The 26,309-nt window shown below is 53.5% G+C and overlaps 1 protein-coding gene across 9 annotated transcripts in view; it reads right to left on the reverse strand.

The window, feature by feature from the left end:
• Nucleotides 1–16,889: 16,889 nt before the first annotated feature.
• Nucleotides 16,890–26,309, reverse strand: part of ZNF618 (zinc finger protein 618) — a 148,789-nt gene continuing 139,369 nt past the window's right edge. For all 9 annotated transcript variants that reach the window (XM_039719921.1, XM_039719922.1, XM_039719919.1 and 6 more), the window contains one exon: nt 16,890–25,674. In XM_039719921.1, the coding sequence (XP_039575855.1) occupies nt 24,161–25,674 (1,514 nt within the window). In that variant the 3' untranslated portion in view covers nt 16,890–24,160. The remainder of the gene's footprint in view (nt 25,675–26,309) is intronic.

Raw genomic sequence — 26,309 nt, forward strand, 5'->3', positions numbered from 1 at the left:
CGCCCCCGGGACCCCCGCCCGCCCCGGCGCTGCGGCACAGCCCCCCTCCCGCGGGGTGCTGCGGGGTCGGTGGCACCTGGCAGGGCGCGGGTCCCGCTGTCCCCGTGCCGGGCTGCGGGGTGCCGGTGCGTCCCGCGCGTCCTGCCAGAATCGCTTGTGCGGGAGGTGCGGGGCAGAGCTCTGGGGGTCCCGCTCCGCCCTTTTCACCTGCAGTGCCCTTTCGGGGTCAGGGCATTCCCGGTGTCTCGGAAGGCACGGACACACCCGGCATTCAGCAAAGCAGGGACTGGGGGTAAAACGTGGTCCGGGGGTTTGTTCTCCACACCAATATTCCCGGTTATGCAGCACCTCTGCACGCTTCCGCAGCTGTGCCTGGGACAGCTGTGTGTGACATGGACTCTGTCATGGTCTGTGCTCTCTCCAGGGCTGGGGAGCCTCCCTTGACCAGCAGAGCTCCTGGGCAGAGATGTTCAGCTGATGCTCAGCCTTGTTCCTTCGCTTCACTCTGTCCCTCCAGACAGAGCCACCACTCTTCCAGACATTAGCTCACAGGGCAACCAGCCACTTCCCTCTATTAAATTCACCAAATTTCTCTGGGATATAACCTTAAGATTTCTCTGCTGAGGAGATTTCTTGGGGTTCTCATCATCTACCTGTTGTTGGGCTACCATTAGCCTCCCTTAAGGAAATGGAGGCACAGCAGCCAGTGGCCAACATCTGGAGGGCAGTTCAGCTCCATGGCAGAAAGAGACTGAGTTTCCCTCCTGGACTGCATCTGTTCCAGGGCCAGAGGGGTGAGGTGGCCAGGACAGCACATTGATCCCCAGACCTGCCACTTTGGCCTTTTCAGAGAAAAACAGCGGGTTTCAGGCAGTGAGAGGGTGTTGCTTTGTCACTGCATGGGACAAACGCCACAGCCAACCCGGGCAGGGAATGGTCCATGCACTGCACAACCAAAACCACCAGGGATATTTTTACACTGCCATTTCTGGGGTGCTGCTGCAGCCCACCTCTGTCCTTCCTTTGCAACGTGAGTTGAAGCAGAATATTTTCCCCCAACGCAAATTTTCTCACTGGCATCTCTGAAGTGCGAGTTGCCATGGAAACCATTTTGCCTGTGTCCCACATTGCCCACATGCACTTGGAAGGAGCTGCAGGAGCAAAATGGCCGTTGTGTAACGCTGCAGGGCTCAGCGTGCCGGGCTCGGGGGGCTCTGCAGCCTCTCCCAGCTGGGAGACCCTCTCAGGAAGCTGCAGACCATGGCTTGGGGAAGCAATGAAAGCCATGGAGGTCGTGATGAGCTCTGTGAGAGAAGGAAAATGGCCCCACCTCGCTTAACTCTTGCAGTGCTTGGCATGGAGTTCCACACCAACCCTGCTGTGCTCTTGGAAGAGACTTCCAGGAAAGCTTAACCCTTTTCAGTGTCACCATGTCATTGCCACTCCTCCACGCATGGAGCTGAGAGCCTGGCTGGATTCACATGGTGTGGGTTTGTCTTGAAGGGACAAAGGGTGAAAGCCAAAGAGGGTTGCATCCCTACCCTCGGTCTGCACAGAGCTGAGTTCATTCCTTCCTTCCTTCCTCTGCCTACCAGCTGCACCTGCCGTAGGTTGTGTGGGAAGAAACTGTTCTGGAGTGGGCTGTACAGACCTGGATCCTGGTGGGTGCGATGGCAGTGGAATAACAAAGTCAAGACCTGGCCACAGCGGGTGGCTTGGCAGAGAAGACAAAGGAAAAAGGCAGGCTTTGAAACGTTATTTGGAGTGCAAGAGCTCCTTCCCTCTCATTACCTGGAGCTCCCTGCAGGGAGAAGGAGTGCAGCTATTGAGTCCCTCCTGCGTTCCCCAGGAGTGAGGGATGGCCATGCTTAGGATGGAGCCTGCCATGCTGGCAGGCTCTTCCCTCTGTGCCTCCATTCATTTTCTGCCTCCAGAGACTCTTGTTTCTGGCACAGTTGTGGAGATCTGAAAAACACCTGCTTCCCTCTCAGGTCATGCCCCCCATGGGTGTGCTGGCAGCAGGAGCAGCCCGGATGACAATGCCCCGCAGCCAGGCTCAGCCAGCACAGATGTTGTCACCACACGAGCCTCCCTCTCGCTGTGTCCTCGGGCTCTTTGATCCTCTGAAGGCAGAGGAGTGTGCAGGGCTTTCCCAGGTAGGAGCTGTACGTGGGGAGCACAACCACACCCACCAGCTGCTCCTGGCAGCCAGGGGTGCTCTCTGCTTTCCCTGTCGCTGCCTCCTGGCACATGGGGCCACCTCCTTGGCCATGGCCGAGGGCAGGCTCTGGCCTGGGTTGCCTGTGAGCAATTAGTGCACTGTGATGCTGCTCTTCATGTGGCACCTCCTGGAGGCAGGGGTTGGACACGAGCGTGGGAGGGCTGTGGGTGAGGTGTCCCCTCACCAGTGAGTGCTGCGATTCCTCCCAAGGCCAGAGTGACTCAGTGCAAACCTGGAGACCTCAGAGGAGCAGCACTGAACCCAGCTGGAAACTTCACCTACCTCGGGGTAAGGCATCAGTCCCGGTGGTAGAAAAGGCAGTAGGGAATTTCATAGAAGACAAAATTAAGTATTAGGAATGTGCAATTTGCACCAGTCTTTGTGGAGCTACCAAACAATTCTTCTTTTGAGAAAGCTGAAATGGATTTGACAGCAGTAACTGCAACCCAGGCTGTGTAAATGCTTCCTGTGTGCAGCTGCAAGGTTAATCTGAGGTGTAAAATGGAGCAAAGCACACGCAGAGTGCCCATGGCAAGGCTCCAAGGCCTGGTACTGAAGAGCTGCCATGGGATGGGGGTGCTCCTACAGGGATGAAAGGATTTGCAATGCAGTTGCCACTTCAGTATTCCTGCCTTTGCTCTGGAAGCAATCACTGGTGATAAAATCTGTGAGACAGCAAATAATGATGCCAAATCACTTGGATTCTTTGATAAGCACAGAACTGGAATGTATTTTAGGACAGCCAGTGCAGAGCCATGAAAGCAGAAGCAAGTATTGTTAGTCCTGCTCTTCGGACAGGACTGCAGATCCAGTGGAGACATGGACTGTAAATGTGGTCTCTAATACTGACCTGGGGGTCAGAGATCATGAATTCCCAAACAGAAAGGTGGAATTGTTGTCCTTGGAGTCACCCTGAGGAGTCAGAGCAGCAGCTGGCAATGACTTGAGCCTCTGCAGGAAACACTGGGAACCCTGCACAGGAAAGCTGCCTGCAGATCTGGGGGTGACATTCTTTACAAAGAGGCTGAAAAAACAGAGAAACCATCCTTCAGAGGAAGGCTTGGAGGAAAAGCTCCCCGTGAGCTGCTCCAGCAGAGGGGAGAGTGGGTGCAGTCAGAGCGTGCTGCCTTCCAGGACAGGGACAGAGAACAGCACCAAACCCCAGCCTGAGGTCTGGGCAGGGACAGGGGACAAGGGAGGGGGTGCAGGGCCCCAGCAGCTCCTCACAACCCTCTTGGAGGCTGGCACAGTGTGTCCTCACTGCCAGTGCTCTGGGGACTGTGGTTTGTGTGAGCAGCTGGGACACAGCAGGATGTCCTTGTCACAGGATCAGCCACCCAGACAGGCAGAGGCTGGAGTCTGCAGGGGAAGGTGCCCGAGGGCTCTGTTCCTGTGGTGGGGAGCTGCAGGGAGCAGTGGGGCGGAAACCAAGGTGGGAGTGTCTGAGCAGCCCCGTGGTTGCTTTTGTGTGTTCAAGCCCTGTCTCCAGTTCTTTTCCAGGCAACATCCAGGATGGACAGCAGTCCCTAAGTCCCTGTGCTCTTCCTGAATGCTTTCCCAGCTGAGAGGGACTGAGCCAGCCTAGTCTGCAGTTCAGAAGTGGCTGCTGGAGTCCCCAGGCAGCACAGCTCCCTGCTCTAGGTGTCCATGGGTGTCCGTGTTGCCTTTGCCCAGCTCTCCCCACAGGAAGGAGCTGCAGGCCCCCAAGGCCTTTGCCACCTCCTGAGCAGAGTGCTTGGCACATCTGGAACCTCTGCTGTCAGACAGGACTGCAGCACCACCCTCCAGCAGCTGATGAGAATGGAGGTGTCTCTCCCTGCATCACCCTGTGCAGACATTCCCAGCATCCAGCAGAGCTCTGCCTCCACCCAGGAGCTGGGCACACCCAGGGATGGGGAGCTCAAACAGGGGGCAAGCAGTCAGCCTGGAACACCAAGGTGCTCCTGGGCAGGCAGGGGGATCTTGGGTCAGAGGTAAGAGGATGGGACATGGAGCGTCAATGGCTGGAGGCAGAGATGGTGAGAAACCCCAAAATACCTCCTGTGCAACCAGAGGGAGCTGGAGGTGCAGAAACAGTCAGATGTGCAGTAGGAGGGGTGGGAAGTTCAACTGCGAACATTTTCTGAGGGAAAACCAGGATTTGCATGTTTGCAATGCACTGTAGGGAAAATTTCATTTTGATAACATTCCAATTTTCTGCTGGAAAGCCAGCCAGAAGCTGGGCTTCAGCTTCCTGCACATCGTGTCCCAGGAGATTGGACAGCTTGTCCTCAGGGACTTCCAGTGCCCTGGAACTGCCACACAGCAGGGACTGGAAAGCACCTCAGAGAGACTGGTCCCTGCTTGGGGACCTCCTGCCCTTCCTCACCTCAGAGGAGGCTGGAGCCTGGCCAGGTGATGGGGTGATGGAGATGGAGCACGTGGGGAGCATCAGCCCCCTGCAGCCCTTGGTGCCCCCACCACGCTCAGGGTGTCCCTGGGAAAGCTCCCCAGTGGGATGGGGCTGCCTGCCTCCCACAGCAGGGCTGACACCAGCAATGTCACCCTCCCTCTCCAGGGACTCTCTGGGGACCTTGGGGCACAGCAGCATCTCCATCCTGTCCACTGCCAGGAGTGTGGTTGGTGCCTGTGCAGCACCTGCTCAAGCAGAAACCATCCCACTGTTTGGAGGGACCAAGCTCCCTGGGAAAGGGGCCACAGGAACTTCTCCAGGTGTCTGTCTGTCCCCAGCAGTGCCCAGATGTGACAGGCACCACTGCTGGGCACAGGTGCCACTGCTGGGCACAGGTGCCATGGCTGTGCCCTGGCAAGGGGAGAGGGAGATCTCTGGGCATTTCCAACCTCTTGGAGCAGCAGTGAGGCTGAAACAGAGGAAGGAAAAAGGGGTCAATGACAAATGAGGTGCTCTGGAGCTTGCAACCCTTCCAGAGAGAACACCAGGACATGGTTTTCACAGTGATGGGTGCAGAACCACGCAGGAGTTCCCATCTCTGAGACCCACCCTTGGGGAGAGGCAGCAGACGTCTCCTGTGGCTGCGTGCCCCAGCCTCCTGTGCCCTCACAGGAGCCACCACGGTGCCCAGAGCATCCCTGGTGTCCCAGCCCTGGCCCAGCCACACGTGGCTATGTCCCTTTGCAGGGGGTGATGCCTGGGGCATCTCAGTGCTCAGCCCCTCATCCTGCTGCTGGGAATGTTCCTGTCTTTGCAAAGCTTCAGGAGCTCCAGGGGCTCTCCAGTCTGTGCAGCCCCCCAGGAATACTCCTGACCTTAGGAGGGCAGGAAACTGAGAGTGGCGTCCCAATCTGCCAGATGTGGATTTCAAAAACACCAAACGTGGTAAGTGAGATGTGCACAGCCTTGGGAGGAGCTGAGCAAGAGAGTTCAAGCCCAGGCTGGCCCAGTGGTGCCAATGTGGCATTTAGGGGCAGGAGCAGCAGGCTCTGTGCTGCACTGGATGCCCTCACCCCAGGAGGGGGAGCCTGGTTGGGCTCCAGTGCCACCAGAACAGATCAGTGGTGGGTGACAGCTCAAAACCACCCAAAGCACAGGAATATGGTGACAAACCTGCCCCCAGAGAGCCGTGCTCTCCTGTCCTGTGTGACTGATGCTTGATAGGAGATCAAAATCTCATTGCTGAGGACAGAAAGAAAGATTGATTACGCAAGTTCGATTATGAAACCAGCCTAAAAAAAACCCAAGTAAAAACATGATGAGGCAGCACTGGTTTTGAAGAAAACACTGCTTTAATCTCATCTCCTTCCCTGAAGGATCCTGCAATGCACTTACAAGTCAGCACTTGTGGAAAGCACAGTCTCACAGGGGGCTTCCTAGAGAGCAAACACACAGGTGGGGCTGCCTGGTGCAAAGTGCCATGGGATCAGGGAATCACAGAATCCGCTGAGCTGGGAGGGACCCACAGGGATCACCCAGCCCAGCCCTGTCCCTGCCCAGCAACTCCACCCTGGGCATCTCTGGCAGCGCTGTCCAAAGGCTCCTGGAGCTCTGGCAGCCTCGGGGCCGTGCCCATTCCCTGGGGAGCCTGGGCAGTGCCAGCACCCTCTGGGGGAAGAGCCTTGCCCTGAGCTCCAGCCTGAGCTGCCCTGGCCCAGCCCCAGCCGTGCCCTGGCTCCTGCCCCTGTTCAAGAGCAGAGATGGGAGCTGCCCCTGTTCTGCCCCTTGTGAGGATGATGAAGATCCCAGTGAGGTCTGGTCTCAGTCTCCCCTTCTCCTTGGCTGAACAAACCAAGTGGCCTCAGCTGCTCCTCCCTCATCAGGCTTCTCTTCCTGCCCCTTCCCCACCCTCAAGGCCCTCCTTTGGATGCTCTCTCTACCTTAATGTCCTTTTCATGTTGTGGTCTTTGTGTCTAACAACCCAGTCCTTCAAGGCTTCATCTTCCTTGTGCCATCCTGGGAATTGCTCTTCACTTCCCATTTCAGTCCTCAGGTCAAGTGCCAGCCCTGATCTAATGCAGAGATGTGCTGGAAAATCCCTGACATTTGAAGGATTTCTACTATCATTGAAACATATTTCTTCTTTATTTGTTTTTCTAGAGATTTCAAATGCTTTCAGCATTTTGAAATGAAGGTGAATCCTCTGCCACGAGCACTGCTCCTGTGTGTGTTAGCCCAGGAGGGGGGAGCATTCCAGCCTCAGGGGCTCAGTTCTGCAGCTGGGGTTTGTCCCTGCTGCAAGGTGATGGCCATGTGTCACCAAAGGCACCACTCCCAGCTCCAGACAGATGCTTTTGTGCTGCTGAGGTTGCTGTGTGCTGCTCTAGAGACTCTCAGTGTCTCAAAAGTAGACACAATTCCCTCACCAACACCTCGCTGTGCTCAGTTCACAGAATTTACAGAAACATTTATGTCCCAGCCTCCTCCTTTCCTGTGTCCCAGCTGCCTTGGGACAGTCCCCTGCAGGTCATTGCCCAGCACTCCTGGGAAGTTTGGAATGAGAAGGAAATCTCTTCATTGCACCTGATTTTCCCCACTTGCCTGGGATGACCTTCATGCCAGCATTCCCCATCCTGGGGCCACCCCAGAGAGAAGGGGCACGCAGGGCAGAGCCACATCCCTGCGAGTCTGGGGAGGTCCTGCCTTGTTCAGCAAGGTCCTGGTGCTCCCATGACCCTTGGGGACCCTCAGCACCCTGTCCTGGCACGTTACACCCACCTGTGTCTGCCTCTGTCTCAGCTCCAGGGCTGCTGGGCAGCATTCACATGTCCAGGGCTCTCAGAGTCCTGCTCCCTGCCCCAGCCCAGCCCTGGGGAGGCAGAGGTGCCCACAGACCCCTCTGTCATGCCCTGAACAACCTTCAATGCTTCCCTGCTGCTGGGGTGCTGCACCAGGGAGGCTGAGGGTGCCCTGGCCCTCCTGCTTGCCCCTGTAAATGTACAAGAAGTGTGAAAGGTATTTTGAACATCCTAGGAGAAAGATGTTGAAGATATCTCAGGGAAAAGGGCAGAACAAAAGGGTGAGTGCTCATAAAGACTCTGGCAGCCAATTCTTGGACTCCATGCCATGGAAGCTGCTGCTGCTGCTGGGTTTATGCAGCAACACCTCAGGGCTCCCCTTGTCTCCCATCAGTCCTTGTGTCTTCCCTCCTGCCTGACTGAGCTCTGCCCACTCATAAATTCCACCCAACTTGGAAAAGGGGTCAGATATGAGCTTAAAAGGAACGTGCTAGATTGAGACACAGCCTGGCCAGGTAGAGGGTGAAGTCACCTCCTGGATGTCAGCACTTCAGGTCTGCTCTGCTGGTGCCACTCCTGGATTCTGATCCCCCCCTGCCCTTTGTGCCCCTCTCTGCTCCCTGCAGGGTGAGGGGGTCACCATCACCCCCACCTTGCAGGGACCAGCTGTGCAGGTCTGAGCAACCTGGTTCAGCTGGAGATGCTCCTGTTCATGGCAGGGGGTTGGACTAGATGGGCTTTAAAACTCCTTCTCAACCCCAACTATTTTAGGATTCTGTGTTTTTCTGCTGTTCCAAATTACATTCCTAATTATTCTTGAAGGAGGGCTATTATACCTGAAAGCTCATCCACTTTTTTCCAGCTGTATCAGCTCATCTAATAGAAATTATTATTGTTCTCCACGGGCCTTACTTTTTTATTCCCTTAAATCATGCCTACAAAAGCATTAATGCTAATTATTCCTAACATGCATTTGTCTGGTGGAACAGTGAGCAGATGCAGCCACAGAACAAGTGGAGGAAGGCTCAGATCTCTTTCCAAGCACAAATTAACAGCCAGGGCTCTCCCGTGGGCCTGACAGGCACTCAGAGGTTTGCAGTGCTCCTTCTGCAGGGGTTCACAGACTCTGTGCCTCCACAAGTGCCCAGAACTGCCCTGTGACCCTGGGGCTCTTTAAGTCCCCTGTGCTTTACTCACTACTATTGCTACTTGTTCTCCATAAAAGAAATAAACTAATTAAATGGGAAAATTATAAATAAAAATTAAAATGAAAAAAATCTGTGGCTGTTAGTGCTCTGATACTCACCTGCAACATTTCTCAGTATTTCCTAGGGCAGAATACTGTCCTCCCAAGTGGAGAGACAGACATCAGGTATGGTGCAAAATCAGAGAAAAGACCAACCTCTGGCTCTGGTGGCTCCAGGGTGCAAAGGCTGGAGGCAAAAGCACCACTCAGGAGTCCTGGGTGAGAGTTTTGGGCAGCCCAGCAAGGGTTTGGCCCCAGGCACAGCTTCCAGTCTTCAAGGCAGAAGAGCTCCAGGCTCATTTATGAAGGGAAGCTCTAGAGGTGGGACCTTCTTGGAGTAAAAGCACCTTAAACTGGCAGGGCTGTTCCTGGGACACATGGGTGGGACCCCCAGGGCTGCTCCTCTGTGTTCCCACTGCTCCTGCTGAGCCCACAGCACCTCCCACACACAGAGTCCTGCTCCCTGCCTCCCCCCTTTTGTCCTGAAACTCAGCTCAGGCGCAGGGGTGGGTCAGAGGCACAAGAAAATGCTGATGCTTCAGAGTGAGCCCCTGTCACCTGGGCAGGGGCAGGTGGTCCCTGGTGCCTCCACTGCTGCCAGCAGATGTGGGAGAGCCTTCCAGAAAGGCTGAGGGACACCAGTGCCAGAGTTCTGGAGGGATCTCCAGGCACTGGGGAACAACAGCTCATTTCTGAAATGATCCTTCCTAGGCTTGAAGGCTGGGATGGTTTCCAGGGGTTCCTTTTCTTGGCCCAGACCACTCCAATCAAGGGAAGTGGTTTTGGGAGGGAGAGCTCACACGGTGTTCCTTGTCCCCAGCGTGGCTGCCTGGAAATGTGTGCTGAGCTCAGCTCCGAGAGTTTGGTGTCCCCCATTTCTCACTGCCTGAGCTGCAAGGGACAGCAGCCCCTGCAAGAAGCAGAGCTCACAGGGAATGAGCTCAGAGTGCCAATGGGCATCACCTGAAGTGTGGAAGGGACGACCTGGCCTTGCCTCAGTGGCCACAGCTGTGAGCAGCCCCCAGGGGCTCCTGTGCAGAGAGCAGCCCCTCAGGAGGAGCACGGGTTGAGGGAAGGCTGTGGCAGCCATCCAGATGTGGCAGGAGCACAGCTGGCTGCACAGAGCCGTGCACTGCCACGGCTGTGGCCTGTCCCTGTTTGATCAGGTCAGTGCTCAGCCAAGGTGGAGCTGCCCTGGGGTGGAACAGGAGGGTCCCAGAACTGACAGGGACAGATCCCAGTGGGGCAAACCTCACATTCCTCCAGGGAGTACCAGAAATCAGGCCCAGCAATGGGGAAAAGCAATCCATTCTGGAGCTGGGGGCTTCCCTTCCCCTCCCCAGAAAGCTGCTTTTTGCCCAGGAGCGTCACTGCTCTGGCTCCCAGCCCCTGGCTGGCCCTGCTCGAGGCAGGGATTCGCTGCTGAGTTACAGCCTGAGTGGCTCTTGGGGCTGGCAAAAGGAGAAAGGGCTTCTCCTTCGGGCTCCCCTTCCCAGAGGTTCCTGGGCTGTGGGAGCCCATGGCTCTCCTCTGCCCCACCGGGCTTGGGGGAGGAATGGAGATTTCTCTAAATGCTCTTCTCTCTAAGAGAGACTTAGGGAGACTCTCTCCCTAAGCAGGGGAAGCATCCTAAACCTTTAACCATTTTTGTGAAGGTGCCTTTTATCCTGCAGCCAAAACAGGATCCAGGAGCTCAAAATGCAGGGCTGAAAACCTCAATGGTTTGGAGATGATAGTGAGAAATTATTCTCCCCCTGCCTGCACCGAGGTGATGCCTCTCATCTCGGATGTTTCTGTGCTCCAGCAGCCTCTGTGGGACCCGGGGTGACACACGGGGTGTGACACGCCTCGGGCCGGGTCTGCTCCGGGATGGCTTCTGAAGCTGATTCGGTGGCCAGCACAGTCCGGGCACCTTCAGCAGCGCCAGCCCGGATTTGTGTGGTCCTTTCTGCAGTCAGTGAACACCTCCTGCCCACAGCCTGCCAGGGAACCGCTGCCCGCTGTCCCCGCCGGCTCTGGCAGCCGCCTGGTGCCATCTCGTGGTTAAATCCCTGTTCCAGTCCTGCCTCCTGTCCCCTGGAGAGGAAGGAACCGCTCCGGACAGAATTCCAGCGGATTTCCCGGGTCCTTCCAGGCGGTGCTGCCCATCCAGAAGAGGCCGAGCACTGAGTGCCCTTCCCGGCCGTCCTGCCCGGGGGTGCTGCTTTCACACCCGCTCCCAGGAGGAGAACATCTCCCGTTCCCAGGAGGAGAACATCTCCTGCTCCCAGGAGGAGAACATCTCCCGTTCCCAGGAGAACATCTTGCTGTGCTTTGCTCCCAGCTGGACCCTCCTGCCCTCAAAGGCCAGCCCCGCCCTCCAGGACAGCTCCGAGCAGGGGATGGAAAATGCAGCAGCATTTCATGCACTGGGAAAGGTGAACATCCCCCAGATCCACGGAGAACATCTGCAGAAAGGGGAGGGCCCTGTGTGTCCCCATTAAAAATGACTTCATAAAGGGAAAGTTGTCCTATAATAATCTCCCTCCACCCCCTCCCCTGTTTCATGCAGAACCCGGATTTTTGTCCTGGGTTTCCAGGTGCCAGTGTTCCACAGGAGCTGGAACCCAGGGCTCCAGTGCCCTCTTCTGTGTCAGATGTTAGCTGGGACTGCAGCTATCCAAACAGGGGGTGTATGTGAGGAGCTTTCCTGAATCCCAACCAAAAGTTCCCTTCGAGCCTTAAAAGGAGAAAAAACATTCTCACTGAGCCCTGTTCTGTTGTGTTAATGGCTCCTCTCATTTCTGGCAGTCCCACACCCCCTGCACTCTGCAAAAGCAGATTTTTCACTCTGAGCCACCCCCTGCATCCCTCAGGGTGGATCCCCAGGAGCTCCAGAAATGGTTCTGTGCTCTGCAGAGACAGCTGCAGCACACCAGCCCTGAAATGGGTCTCACCCACAGAGCAGTTTCTCAATGGGAATTTTATTGTCCTTTTAAGGCTGGAAGGGAACTTTTGGTTGGAATTCAGGAAAGCTCCTCACACTTCCCCACTGTTTAGAGAGGGTTTGCAGTGACTGTGTAGGAGAACACCCAAAACTTCACATGGAGCAATTAATTACTTGTCGTGGCTGCACTAATGAGCTTAAATCACCAACCATTTACCTCGAGTTTTGCTTTGGCTTGTGTTTCTTAATTATTGACCTGGGAAGTTCAACTCCAGTGGATTTGGATCAATGGGACATCAATGAAACATTCATTGATTGGCAGCACAAGTCAGTCTTTGTACTGAACAATCTGTTTCTCCCAAAGTAAAAGAAACATTCCATCTTTATGGGTAAGAAAAACAATTTATAGGTCTCATCAAACTGCAATTTTCTTTTTCTCTCACTGTGTTATTTTCAGAAAAAAGTATTATTACTGTATTTCTTCCCCATAGTCAGGAACTGCATTCAAATGAAAATTTGGTTCAAGTACTGAACAATGATGTCTTACCAGAAAATGAGAGAGAATATTCTGGACATATGCAAGCACTTGCCAAAATGTGGGATTTTATCTGAAACGGCTGAATTCGGAGTCCTTGCTATCCAGAGGTATTAAAAGAAAAAAACTGCAGCCACCTGCCCTAGTCCCACCCACCCAAAGGGGCCAGGGTGATTTAAAAGCCTTTAAAAAGAGCAACAAATGCTTTTTGTTGGAGAGGGATCTGTGGGCAGCTGGGATGAGCAGCACCTCCAGCAGGGCTGTGCAGGGACCCAGAGCCCAGCGTGGGGCTGGAGGGAGCTGGGGAGGGGCTGAGGGAGCTCAGCCTGGAGAAAAGGAGGCTCGGGGGGGACCTTGTGACTCTGCACAACTCCTGACAGGAGGAGACAGCCGGGGGGGCAGGAACAGGGACAGGAGGGGAGGGAACAGCCTCAGGGCGGGCTTAGGGAGGACACTGGGGAAAATTTCTCCACTGGGAGATTGACCATAGCCTGGCACAGCTGCCCAGGACAGGGGGGTCCCTATCCCAGGGAGAATTTAAAAGGCAGGTGGATGCAGCACCTGGGGACAGGGGGCAGTGGCTTTAAAGGTCTGCTCCTGCCTGAGGGACTCTGACATTCCCTGTCTGTGTGGGGCACAGGGAGCCTTCTTTGAGATTCATCCCCCCCCGAAGGCCCAGGCCTCAGGGATGGCAGGATGGGCTCCTCCTGCCCCCTCAGGTGTTCATTGACTGAAGGAGGAATTTCACTTCTCCCATCTCCCACCTCCCACCCAGCAGCGGGAGGCTGGGCAGGAACAAATCGCTCTCCTTGGTGCTCGTTTCCACATTAGGAAAAGAAAAGTGATTGAAGGCAACAGCCTTCCAATCCTGTAGGAGCTGCATTTTCTGACACTGTAAATATAAATGCCAAAATTAATTTCTCTGGAAAGAATGAGCAGCACAGAGAATGACTTGAACTTGAAAGGCAGTGATGGATCTTGCTCTCCCATCTAGAACTAAAAGCAGCTCCTTTTAGCTCACTGAATGTGGAGGAGGATCCACTGGTGCAGCAGCCATTCAGCTGCTTGAAGGTTAAAGAGGCATCAGAGCAGCCAAGCCACACAAAACTCTCACAAGGTACCTGACTGAAATAAATCTGATTGGAACAAACTCTCTGCTGTGCCCTTTGTAGCTGCTGTCCTTCAGCACTCTGAAAGCTGGAAAAGTGCCACCACTTGTCTGTGCCACAGGAATCTCTCCCACGAGGGTGGTTCAGGATGAGGTGACCCTTGAGGACAAAGTGACCCTTGGTGCCAGTGTCACCCTTGGAGCTGCTTCTTTTAAGGGGTTCCCCCTGCCCTTGGCCATCCGGGGGTGAATGGGGTGCTCTGCTCTGGTACCACTGCATAGGGGGTCCCTCCCCTCGTGGGCAGTGCCCAGCAGTGCCAGCCCACCAGGAGTGGGTGTCCTGTGGGCAAACAGAGCTCTGAATGAGCAAACTGGGAGCTTCCCTCCACTGGGGCACATCCACACCTGGGTGCTCTCCTGCAGCCCAGCTCAGGGCCATTTCCCCACTCCCCCCCTTCCCCATTAACTCATTCAGAGCCATTTCCCCCCAGTTAACTCATTCAGTGCCATTTCCCCCCAGTTCACCCAGTCCCAGCAGTGTCCCCAGTGCTGCTGGCACAGCTCTGACCCAGGAGCACCCCTGTGTCTCACAGCGAGCACACAGCACCTGCTCCCCCAACACAGAGCGTCTCTCCTTGAGAACAGATGCTCTGGGTACTTAAAAAGAGCCTGTTAATTTGCTGTGACTTACAACCGGTGCAATTTAAAACCAGCTTCCCCGAGAGCTGCAGCACTCAGCATCAGGAGCTCTCAGCTCATCCATCACCCCAGGGGAAATGTGCAGTTATTCTGCTGTTAATCTTCATATCCACATCACAGGCTGACAAATGTGCCACGGAGAGTGAACAACTGCTGCCTCCATCACCTCTCTGGAAATGAATCTGGGACCTGTTTTGTGGCACCAGGCAGGAGGGAGCTTGGCCATGGCCCTGGGGTGACAGGGGCAGCCACGGGCAGGGGCTCCTCCAGGAAAGCAATGGGAGGCACCAGCAGGTTTGGAAGTGGGTGGTCCTGCAGGTCCTTGGCAGATTTGTCTGTGCTTGGTGCTGAGCAGACACTTCTGGCTGCAAAATTCCTGGGCAAAAAAGACTCTTAATCCAAAGGCACCACCTGCCTGACTGCATCCCAATGGAGGAGAGGGGGAGAGGGAGGAATAGAATTATTAGAAGACACAAAAGCACAGGAGATGCAGCTCTGGGAGTGTGCAGAGGAGCTGTGAGAATCTGGGGGATTGATTGCCTGTCTGTTTTCCAGTGCAAACCACTTCACACTGGTCTGTTCTGTCCTGTCAATATTTCACTATTAAATGTCTTTTAAAACTAATCTCGTTCCCTGTTTGTTCTTCTTCGTTGTTTTGTGAGGTGTTTTTGCCAGGTGAAGGGATCCTGGAACTGGCCCACACCCTCTTTCTTCAGGAGCCACGGGGAACCTCCAGGGAGGAGCTGGGAGCAGGAGCTTGCAGCAGGAGCACTGCCCGGCTCCGCTGAGCCTCTCAGGCACCCGAGAGCTCTGTCGGGTGTGAATGGCCCCGACCAGCCTCACCTGGGCACTGCCCACTCCTGCAGCCCATTTCAGCGCAGCTCTGGCCCTCAGCCCCTGTGCTGTTCCCCCGGCTCTGCCTCTGCCCAGCTGGAGCTCCCCTGCCCCATCCACGGAGCTGCCCAGCAGCTGCTGGGCTGTGTCCGACCCTGGCTCCCCTCTGAGCTGCAGATCGCTTCCCTCAGGAGCTCAGGCCTGCCCCATGCCCATGAGCTGGCCCAGGGATCTGCCTCCAGGCTGAGCCTGGCCCGGGGCCTGCCCGGCCCATCCCGGCGGCGGCGGGGCCCCCTCAGCCCTCAGGACGCTTCTTGGCAGGGATGGGGCATGGACAAACAGCAGAGGCAGCTCCAGGGCAGAGCTGTTCCCTGCTGTGGGTGGGTCATGGGGCACTGCTCACCCAAATTCAAGGGCCACCCCAACCCCAGAGCCACAAACACAACGGGGCCTTGGCACACACCCGGCTGCCGCTCCCTGCCTCCCGCTCTGGTCCCACACAGCCCCCGGGGATGAACAAACATCCATCCCTTGAGGTGAGAGAAAACCCGGGGTACCTCGAGCACAGCCTGAATTCAGAGCTACCAGTTCCTTTATTGCTAAAGCTAAAGGAGTTTTGTCCTGTTAGGGCAGAAATCAGGGAATCAGGAAACACAGCAGGATTAGCTTAAGCCTCTTCCACTCCCATTAGCAATCTCACTTATCCTTTTAAATGGCTCCAGCAGAAGAGACAGCTGAGTGCTGGGAGATGCTGGCATGCCAGGGATCCTATCTTCTGGGCCTGTTGGCTTTAAATTATCCACTTTACACATTCAGATCTTCAAACAAATCCTAACTCTTATCTAGTACCACCTGAGGGCATCTGATCTGCTGACTGAAACCTCTTCTGCAAATCCCCAGCAAAGTCTCAGCCATTCTCACCACTAGATACTGATAGCTGTGGTTCTTATTTTGGTTTATCTTCACACTTTACCACAGGCCAAGAGGTTATCCAGTGGCCAGACCCATTGTCATTCCATGTCTTTGGCTTTTGCTTTTTCCCAGGGCACAAATTCACTACGAATTCGCTAATTCTCTAGCAAAGCTATTTTTGCTTGGTTTTTTTGGTGAGTGAAGGGTGGGTGCAAGGTTAGAAAATCCCAAAGGACATGAAAGCAGGTCAAAGAAAAGGACACATGGAGGGTGATGGACAATGGGATTTTCCAGTGTGAGGCCTGGCCTCATGCTTAGCACCCTGGTCTCTGTACTTGTTTCCCTTAGGACAATTCCTGGTGGTCTCTGGTTGATTGGGAGGTGGGTCCTGGAGCTCCAGAGAGCATCAGCAAGTCCCAGTCCCAGCTGTCAGTGCCCCCTCACAGCACATCCCTGTGACCCCTGGTGCAGTCAGACCCCGAGCCCAGCTCCCGGTGCCCCTTTGGGGTCTCACCACAGGCACCCAGTGCCCACCCAGCCCCCAAAGCCCCTGTTCCCCCAGAGAAACCAATCCCAGCTGGATCTGCTGGCACAGGTGGAATCCCTGAGCAGAACCTGGCGCTGGAATTGAGGCTGCTGGCACAAACACCCTGAGCTGGGCTGAACCTCCTGGGGGGGGAACCCCAACCCCAAGGGACAGCCCCACACCGAGGGGCTCGGGGCCTTTGTGCTGCACAAAAACATCTCTCCAGAGAGACAGGAGCAGTTCATAGCCCTGGCAACTGACTGCGGGACACAGGATGCTCTGGGAAATGCTCTGGGAAATGTTCTGAGGGGCTCTGAGTGCCCCAGGGAAATGGGATGTGGAGCTGTCATATGGCTGGGAACTGCCAGAGGGCAGGGCTGGATGGGATATTGGGAATTAAGAATTGTTCCCTGGCAGGGTGGGCAGGCCCTGGCACAGGGTGCCCAGAGCAGCTGTGGCTGCCCCTGGATCCCTGGCAGTGCCCAAGGCCAAGTGGACAGTGCTGGGAGCAGCCTGGGACAGTGGGAAGTGACCCTGCCATGGCAGGGGGTGAAATGGATGTCCCTTCCAACCCAAACCACTCCATGATTCTGTGGGATCCATCAGACACCCCTGCTGGGATCCAGGTCACTTCCATGGATGCACTGGGGATGTCCTAGTCACAAGCTTGAAATACAGAAAACCCCAGACACTTTTTTTTTCCCTAAAGGTTGTTTTATTGTAAAACCATAAATACAACACTGACATGAAAATCCTCAAGCAACGGATGCTTTCTTACAGTTACAGTTTGTCTTCTGCCTTGGCATCAATTCTGAAAAGAATGTTGCAGAAACATGTCTCTAAGGTATTTCCAAATAACCGAGCTCTGGCCTGGAGCGCTCGGCCCCTTTGGAAACTAAGTGGAACTATTCCTCCTCTCTTGTGGAATATTTCCATTCAGACAGCAACAGACTTGTAAAAACAGCAACATTTAAACACCTTGATTTTTTTTTTCTTTAATAATCCTTTTCATTTGACGTCAGTCTAAGTTTCAAACAGCACTGAATTTATTTAGCTGAAAAAAACCCAAAACAAAACAAAAACAAAACAAAATCCTAAAAAGAAAAAAAAAACCTCAGAACTTGAGTTGGCCTCAAGCATTCGCATATCACAATGAAAATCAGCAACTCAACCCCGTGCAATATTGCTCTCTAGTGAGTCATTTGATCCACACCAACAATACATGAGACTTCAAACAGGTTTTGTTTTGTTTATTAACACAGCAAGTGTGACATTAGATAACCTTTTAAATACAGTACATGGTACAGCGCGGGGCCAGCTGCCCGCACGTTTCCCGTTATGAAGACAAAGCCAGCGGTGGCGGTTTATAAAAATATTGTGTTGCTACAAAAGTATAAATTAATGCTACCGGTATTAAGAAATATTAAACACATAAAACTTATAAGGATTAAGAAAAATATTCATTAATACCTGTAGAAAACTCTGGCCTAAAAAAGATATTTTTTGTATATTTTTTGTATTTTTTTTTGTATTTTTTAAGATGACATGGTCGCACTCGCAGCGCGGGTGCTCTGTGGTATTGCCTAGAACATCTGCATCTACAGAAAGGAAGGAAATGCACACGAGTTACTGAGGGCAGGGAGGGCCAGGAGGGGCAGGAGAACATTAAATCCTTTGCTTGATAAAACAAGAATTCAGCTCCCAGGAGGAGGTTTGGGAAATGGAACGTACGAGTGAGGAACAGCTTCTCTTTTCAGACTGGCTGCAAACAAGGATCTCCTGATGTTTGGTTGTCACCATGACACTGTCTGGCTACGGCGTGGACCACAGTCCTCACGGCCTGGGCAGAGTGTTCCCTCCGCTGACAGCCTGGGCTGCCACCTGCCACCACTGTGCAGGTCATCTACTACCGGCTTTCCTTCAAAGAATTCCAAAAAAGGAGTATTAAAGTACCAGTAAGCTTCAAGGGACCATGGAAAACAGCTCCTAAATCTGCTGCTCCTTCCAGAACACATCTCCTTCCTTGAGGGGGAAGGTCCTTCTACACAGCAAGGGAAAAAGTTATCCCTTCTCCCACACCCTCAGCCCACTCGAAAAAACAATCCCAGCCTATCCACAGACACTGCAGAGACTGCCAAGAGAACCCCTGGGATGTGAGAACAAGGATTTGAGGCCAGTGAGGCTGGAAGTGCCTTTTTTAGGAGCTTTGGTTGTAAAAAGCGAGGCTTGGACATGTCTGTGCTCATCAACAATATTCCTACAATATCCCATCATTAAGCCTGAGCTGCTCATCTGGGTCCCACTGTCAGGGATGCTACAGAAAATCCTGCCAGTCATCATTCCTTGTTTCAGGAGCCAAAAGTTCCAGCTCAGCTGCCTACGGCTGAGGAACCCCTCAGGGTCTATGGGCACACCGTTGTCTATGCGAGCAAAATTCTCCTGTTGAGTTACAAAGGGCTCGTAAGAGGAAAAACCTCAACTAAGCATCCAAACTAAACCTGAAATTAAACAGAAATCCCACAAACATTCAATAGATAAAATTAAATTTCAGGGCAACCCACTCTCATTGGTTCACCATTTCTGGCCTAGCGTAAGCAGACTGTCCCACAGAGCTCAGCTGGGCCTCAGGCTTTGCTCAGGGACACTTCCAGAAGCCCCAGGAGGTGACAGAGCAGTGAGGGAACAGGTCCCACACACAGGGAGTTCTTATTGCTACAGAGCAACAGCGTCAGGTCTGACACGGGGCTCAGCCGTGGTTCTGGGCATTCCCAGGGGATCCCAGGGATCTGAGGTCATGGTGTAGCACAGAAAAGCTCAGCAGAAGCAGGCAGTGAACACCCTCCCCACGCTGATCTGACAGGACATTTGCTCCTTGACTGGCAGCTTCCCCTCGGCCGCCTCCCTCCCTGATGGAACCCGGCTGAGGGATGCACTGAGCGCTGGCAAGGGCCTGGTGCTGGAGATGAGTGGGAGGATGGGGAGGAAAAGACTCTGTGAACCCTCCTGGAGGGGTCTGGGCAGGAACCTGGCACTTCCCACCCCTACACCCAGTTCCTTTTCTCTTGGCAAGGTCCAGCCATGTGTTTCATGGAGCGAGCTCCACTCTGCAGCCTTTTCTTCAATGACAGGGCTCAAAACACATTCCCCTCACAGACTCCTCCCAGAGGAACAGAGTTCTCCTCCCTGAAGAGATTTCCCAGAATCTGCCCTTAGTATCTTTTTTATTTTTCTCCCATTACTCCTAATTACTCCACAGGGAACAGCTTGTCCTTTCCTGCGTGAATGCTCACAGGAGCTCCTGCCTCTCCCTCAGCCAAGAGGTGCAATCAGAGATCCAAGCCTCTCCTCAGCACAGAGCAGCACTCCCAGCCTTGGAGCACCCTCCTGGCTTCTCTTTTAATGTCTTTTGATTCACCAGTAACATGGTGCTGCCTAGAAATGCTCAGGGCACTATGGCAGGAGGTTCCAGTCCCCTGTCCTGTGCTCACCACAGCCAGAGTGGAACTGGACCCTCTGAGCAGACTCAGCCACCAACACAAACATTTTTGGTAATTCCTTCCCATGCTAAACCTTCTGGGTTATTGCAGATAGTTGGAGAAATACCACCCAACCCACCTCAGCCATCTCACTGGTCGCTCCAGTGCCACCATTTAGAGCTCAAGTAATTTCCAGAGGTGTCTCCCCTCCATTTTCAGTCATTCCCAAGTTCTGAGAGCATCTGCTGCAAATTCATTTGCAAAATTCACATAAGGGTCATGACTCCCTGAGCTGCTGCTGGACATCATGAGTGCCCAGCAAGCACAGATAAACCAGTGCAGGTGGTTTGTGTGGACACTTACACCAGTTCAGCTCAAAGTTAAACCAGCTTAACCAGCAATGAAGGAACAACTGAGTTAGACAAAACCTGAGCCCACAGTCAGCTTTCACAGAAAGTTTTGCAGATTGCACCAGTTCAAACCCACCCACAGCAGTTTCCTCAGCACAGACAGAGAGCTTGGATAGAAAGGGAAGTTCACCTCCATCTCAACTCGATCCAGATGCAAGACACCAAGTCCATCCTGCAAACCAAACACAACCACTGCCTACAGAGAGACAGGAGACAGCTCCTTCCTGACCTCCTGGCTGCTGCATCCACACAGAAACAACCTCCTCAAGAGCTCTGCCTCTATCCCACCTTCTTCAGTAACAAGGATGTTTAGACAGGCCCTTCCTTCTTGCAGTTCACCTGGTGGTGCTTGTTGCCCACCTGAAGGTCAGAACACTCCCAAAGGAAACTGTGAAGCCAGGAAGAGAAGTCTGCAAGGTGAGGCACAGTCAGCAGCAGGAACAGGTAGATGCCTGGAGGCCACACCCCATTCCTGCACCCTGACACAAGGGAGATTAAAGGAAACAAACAAGCAGAAGGCAAGTTGCCAACATGACCCAACAGAGGATGATCCCAGTTCTGAGGACTTTTCCTCCCAGCTCAAAGGGAGCAGAACCTCACAACAGCCCTGGCCAAACTCAGAGCCTTTCCTGAGCAGTGTCCCAGCCCAGGACCAGCAGTGCTCCCTAAATACCCTGGCTGCTCTGCACCTCTGAGGCACCACAGAGGAGGAACTGAGCAGCTCGAGTTGGAGCAACCTGGCAAATAAGAGCTTCCAAATTTCAGACCTTGGTAAAGTATTTTTGCTCCCTAGAATGCAAATTCAAGACTGGAAGAAGGAAGAAGGATGAGGAGCAAAAGCTTGGCGTTTAAGGTCATTGCATGTGCTACAGATGTGCTTCCCTGCTTTTGCTGAGGCCTAAGTGACCCAGAGAGAGCCTGGAGCAGGCCCAGCACAAACAGCTCCTCTGAGCTGGGCACCCTGCAGCCATATGCAAGAGTCAGGAAAAGCTGCACCTGCCTCCACTGAGTCTCTGGAGAAGGGGCTGCCCAAGCCCTCACCACCTCTGAGAATGCTCCATTTTAGGCCTTTAGGTTTTCTCTTGCTTTTGCAGCTGTTGAGTTTTTAAGTCTTTGGGAGAATCTCATCTGCCTGACATCACTGCTTAACATCCATCATTAGTACACCTACAACCGAAGTTGCCTCAGAGGGGCAGTTTTTGGGATGGGGGAGAGGGCCAGTCCATCCCTCTCTTTGGTCAGCACCACCAGAAAACTCCAGCTCTGGTGCCAAACCCACAGTGTGAGAAAGGAAAGGGGAGGTGGACGGGAGGTAGGGGTGGCTGTGGCCTTCGTGCATGCATGCCCTCAGTCTGCACCACTGCTGGGCACAAATCCCTGCAGTTTGCCCAATTCTCAGTTCCAGGGACTGACAGCTGTGCTAACTCTGTTTGCCCACTTCCCACCCTTGATGCCTCTCACAGACAACACGAGCCCGAGTTCACACTCTCCACAGAAATCATCTACGTGTCCCTTAGCAAAGGAGGGCTGGGGGCTGGAGCTGTCTTCCCAAAGGAATGCAAGGGCTTTGCATGTTTCCCTGAGCATCAAAAAGCTATCAGGGTCTCAGGTGAGCCACAAAAAAAGCTCCTGCCATTAGGAGAAGGAGCTGCCAATCCTGATCCCTGTGCCATCAGCTGAGCTGCGTGGTACACTCTGTGCCCACAGCTAATCCTGTTTGGGGACATGCACAGGCCAAGTTTACCTGCTGTCAGGTACCAGTGGGCCTGGGACACATCTCACTCACTCAGGGTTCATTTTTGTCTGCTACAGGTTTCTCCTGCCCTGCAAACTGCTGTGCTACCACTGGTGGCTGGACATGCAGGATTTGTACAGGAGAAAACAAAACCAGCAAGAAGGAAAGCTGGCCCTACAAGCAACCCCTCCATCAGCCACTGAGAGGGAAATCAGGAGGCCAAGAGCGTCTGCCTTGGCAGCCCCTGTTCATGTGGCAGGCTGTGTGCTTTAGGCAAAAATGTAACATTTTAGGAGACAATGGTTTTGGTCTGATGGCAGTAACAGTGCTGAGAGGTCAACCCAAACACCAGCCTCAAGGCAATGGAAGGCTGAAAGGGCTGGAAAGGGCAAGACAGCTGGTGCCAAGGTCTGTCCTCGTGAGCCTGGCGTGGGGAAGGGTCCAGCGTGCAAACTGTGCCCCTGAGTCCTGTGGCAGTGCAGTGTCAGGGAGTGCCTGTGAGGTTCAAGGCATCTGCACACAAAGCCTGAGAGATTGGGTTTGCTATTTCTCACGTCTTGGAACTTGCAACTTCTTTTACAGCCAGAGCTGGGCAGGTGGGATCCTGGTTTAACATCTGCTCAACAGCAGCACTGCAGAGAGAGGGTCTCCAGTTTCCCCCTGCATTGCCAGCCAGCAGCAAACTCCCCGTGCTGTGAAGGGCTCCAGCCTGCTCTCAGCAGGGCCAGTCCCTGCTCCTGACCCTCCCACGCCACTGGGACCGCAGCTCCAGAGCTCCTGGAAGCAGGAGAGACTGCAGAAAAAAGAAGAATTTGTTTCAGTTTTCCTCCAGGAGACAAGTCCCAGTGGTGAAAAATGCACAGTTTGGCACCAGAGGTTGGGAACTGTCCAAGAGGCACCAAACCTGACAGAGCCTGTCCAGCAGCCCAGGAGCTGTGCCTGCAGGAGCTCTGGCCTTGGGGACAGCAGAGTGACTGAGATGGTTTGGGGTTATGGGGATCTCTAATTGCATTTGGGGTGAGCCAGTTACATGTGAACGTTTCGGGGCCCGTGGCCTTCCTGGCCAGAACAGGTCAGCAACAGAACAAGTAGTGTAATGCACTGTAGGTATCAAAAAGACATTCGTGCCACTAGAGGAAACCATTCCAAACAAAAAGGGGGAAGATATTCTTTGCACTCAATCAGGAGCACTTACATTCAGAAGGATCTTTGAGCCCATGCACTTCTCTAAGCTTCCTTCAAACCCCAGTTTGACAAAACTGGTGAGCTTTGTTCCCCTGAAAACTCATACACCTTGGTTTGTCCTTGGCCTTGGGAAGGGCGGTTTGTATGTCACTGAGACACTTTTAAACAAAAATCTTTAGGTACAAGGGTTCTCTGGCAGACCTGGCAAGCTCACTGGTGGCCCACAGCCACCTGTGCTGTCACCATTTGCTTTTCCTGGTTTCTAGGCTTTGCCACATAAACAACTGCTGTGGTTCCCATAAGAACACTATTTAATTGCAAATGGGCTACTCTAGAACAAGTCTGAGAACACCTGATGTACAAAATTCACAGAAAAGATAATTAACACCGGGAGTTCAGAAAAGAAGAAAATATAAAGCCAAGAAACGCAACAAGTACTGACAGTTTCTGCCATGAACCATTTTTCTTAGTTTGAAATCAAACTTAAAATCACTTGCTGCCATGTTAAACTCAAAACTGGGAGAAGAGACAGAGGAGTAACTTCTGTTTTTTGGGAAAAAAAAAGGATATGGGAAGGTTAAAAATAAAATTAAGAATCAAAAACCTTAAAGCCTCCCTTCCTGATTTGTAAAGATACCAGTGTTGATGGAACACAGCTGCCCTGATTCATGCACCATGCCAAGAAGGCTGCAGCCAAGTGCCCTCAAGGTGTACAGTTATTCAAAGGAGCAAAGTCCAGTGCAGAACTGGTTTGGTCAATGGAGTCTGATTATCCATGGCAAGATGGCCCAGGGGACAAGAGGAAAGGTGGGGTGGAGGAGAAACAAAAGAAACTTCAAGTCACTTTAGATCTCAGCTGCCTGAAGACTTTAGAACATCAGCCTCCCATTCGTCTGCCCACTTGAAAACATTAAAGTCTGTCAAGTCCACACACTATCTATGGAAAGGAGCACATTCCTGGCAGAGGGCTGTCTCTCTCCTGTGCTCAGCTTTCCTTTCAAACTTAATTTTATATATATTTATATTTTTATATATATATAAAAAAGCACTTGGTTTCCAGGGGCATTCATAATGAGGTCCACAGTGTTTAGAACTTAAATTTCTTTTTCTTTGTTTGGAACAGTGTTTTAAAGTTTTGTTTTAATTAAAAGAAAGTCTTAAAGCATGTTGGACTTCAAAAACATGAGTTTGTTCATGTCTTCTGGACTGAGTAGCCGCCTCCTTTTGATCAAGAGCGCCTGCTCACACATATTTACACATTCGCTCCTGGCACCCACAGCAGGCACTGCTAAGAGCCAAAAGGCCAGCTTGGCTAGTTTTGTATGCTTTTGGGTAACACACGACCAGTACTGAAACAGGTCAGGGGTGGCCTGGAAGAGAGGTTCTTGCAAATAATCATAGACTTCACTTTTCCCAAACCAATCTTCTTCCTGAGCTGCTGTGGCCTCCCCTGCTGCACGAGGCTTCTTGGTTGAAGGTTCAAATTCTGCTTCTTCTGCCCAGGACTCTTTTACCTCATTGATCAGCTCACAGACCTTGCCAATGATCTCTTCGTGCTGGTAGGGCGGGACGGGCCGCAGCTTCTGCTGAGGGTCCAAGATCATGGCTACCTTGTGTGCCGAGTGAACTTTGAAGTTCTCCTTCAGTGCCTCCAAGAAGAGGTGACAGAGTTTGCTGACCACGCCAGCATCATTGGCTTTGGAAGTGAACAGTTTCTCCAGTTTGACGTAGGTGGGCAGCACCAGCTGCAGCGTGGGCCGGCTCTCGTTGCTCAGCTCGATCACGGCCTGTTTCACCGGCGCCAGGATGGCTGCCAGGTTGCTGAGCAGGTGTTTGTTCAGGTTTTGGATGAGGTTCATCTTCTTGGCCCTGCTGTAGAACTCGCAGATCTGCTCGTAGCGCTCGTGGACGAGCAGCAGGGAGTCGGTGACCGAGTTCCAGCAGGGTGGCGGGGAGGTCTCTTCCAGGGAGCCAAAGGTCTCCTTTGAGAGGCCCGTGGACCCCGCCAGGTCTTCACAGACATTCAGGAGCTCGATCACCTCGTGCATGTTGCGAGCCTGTAGTGTTCTCTTGTTGAGCACGCTCTGCACCACCGAGTTCAAGGCACAGGCCGAGCAGCGCAGGCACATGCCCGCCTTGGAGAACGCCGAGGAGTTGACCTTGCAGTCTGTCACGTACACCGTCCTGATCTCCGACATCACAAACTCCGACAGCACGTTCTGCACCCAGTGGTGGATGAAGTCACCATTGTCTCGAAGGTCTACGCCCTTAATGCCCAGGACGTAGCTCTTGATGTGGTTGCCTTCCACCTGGTAGGCGGTGAGGATGTAGCAGGAGTCGGGGCCGACGCTCTGCGAGTGGCAGGTGACCCCGATGCCGAGGCAGGCGTTGCTGCCCAGGGCGCAGGTGACTTTCACCTTCACCTGGTTGTACATCCGAGGCAGGTGCTTCAGAGCCAGGGTGTTGAAGTTGCCCAGGATCTCGGTGACGGAGAAGGCACCGTAGCGAGCCCCGCTGTCCACCAGCGTCTGCGCCAGCTTGATGAACTCCTTGCCGCTGAGCACGCTGAGCGCGCCCAGGTCGGTGCACATGACCCGCAGCAGCCTCTCGGCGATGTTCTGCCGCTCCTTCTCGGGGATGGCGCTGTTCCCCACCGAGCCGCTCGCCGGCGCTGCAGGGAAACACGAGCGGGCACAGAAGGGAGCGGTCAGCATCACAGCAGCAGCAGAGAGCACAAGGCACAAAACAATTCTCAGAGACCCCCAGAGAGGTGGAACATGCCCAGATGATGGAAGAGACAACTCCAGCCTTGGATTTGTTCCCCCAAGGTTTCTGGACTGAGGAACCTCCAGAGACAGGCTCTGCTCTTGTCACAGCAGCAGGGAGCAGATCTGCATCCTGTCCCTGGTACAGAGATAGTCACAACTCAGCCCAGATGGAAAGATGGACATCAAATCACAGATTCCCAGACTGGTTTTGGTTGGAAGGGACATTAAAACCCATCCAGTGCCACCCCTGCCATGGGCAGACACCTTCCAGTATCCCAGGCTGCTCCAAGCCCTGTCCAACCTGGCCTTGGACACTTCCAGGGATCCAGGGGCAGCACAGCTTCTATGGGCACCTGTGCCTATGTCACACCATGATGACTGGATTAGTTTTTTAACTCCAGGCCAGAAAATCTGACCTTGGATCAGAAGTTACCTTCTTCCAGGACCTACTAAATGCATCTTCTTCACAAACCTTTCCAACCACCTCAGGGTTCTTTGTTGCACTCCTGTGGTGGGAAGGGGTGCTCTGCTCTGCCAG

The sequence above is a fragment of the Passer montanus genome, unplaced genomic scaffold, assembly GCF_014805655.1.
Source record: "Passer montanus isolate IOZ18808 unplaced genomic scaffold, ASM1480565v1 scaffold43, whole genome shotgun sequence".
Classification (NCBI taxonomy): domain Eukaryota; kingdom Metazoa; phylum Chordata; class Aves; order Passeriformes; family Passeridae; genus Passer; species Passer montanus.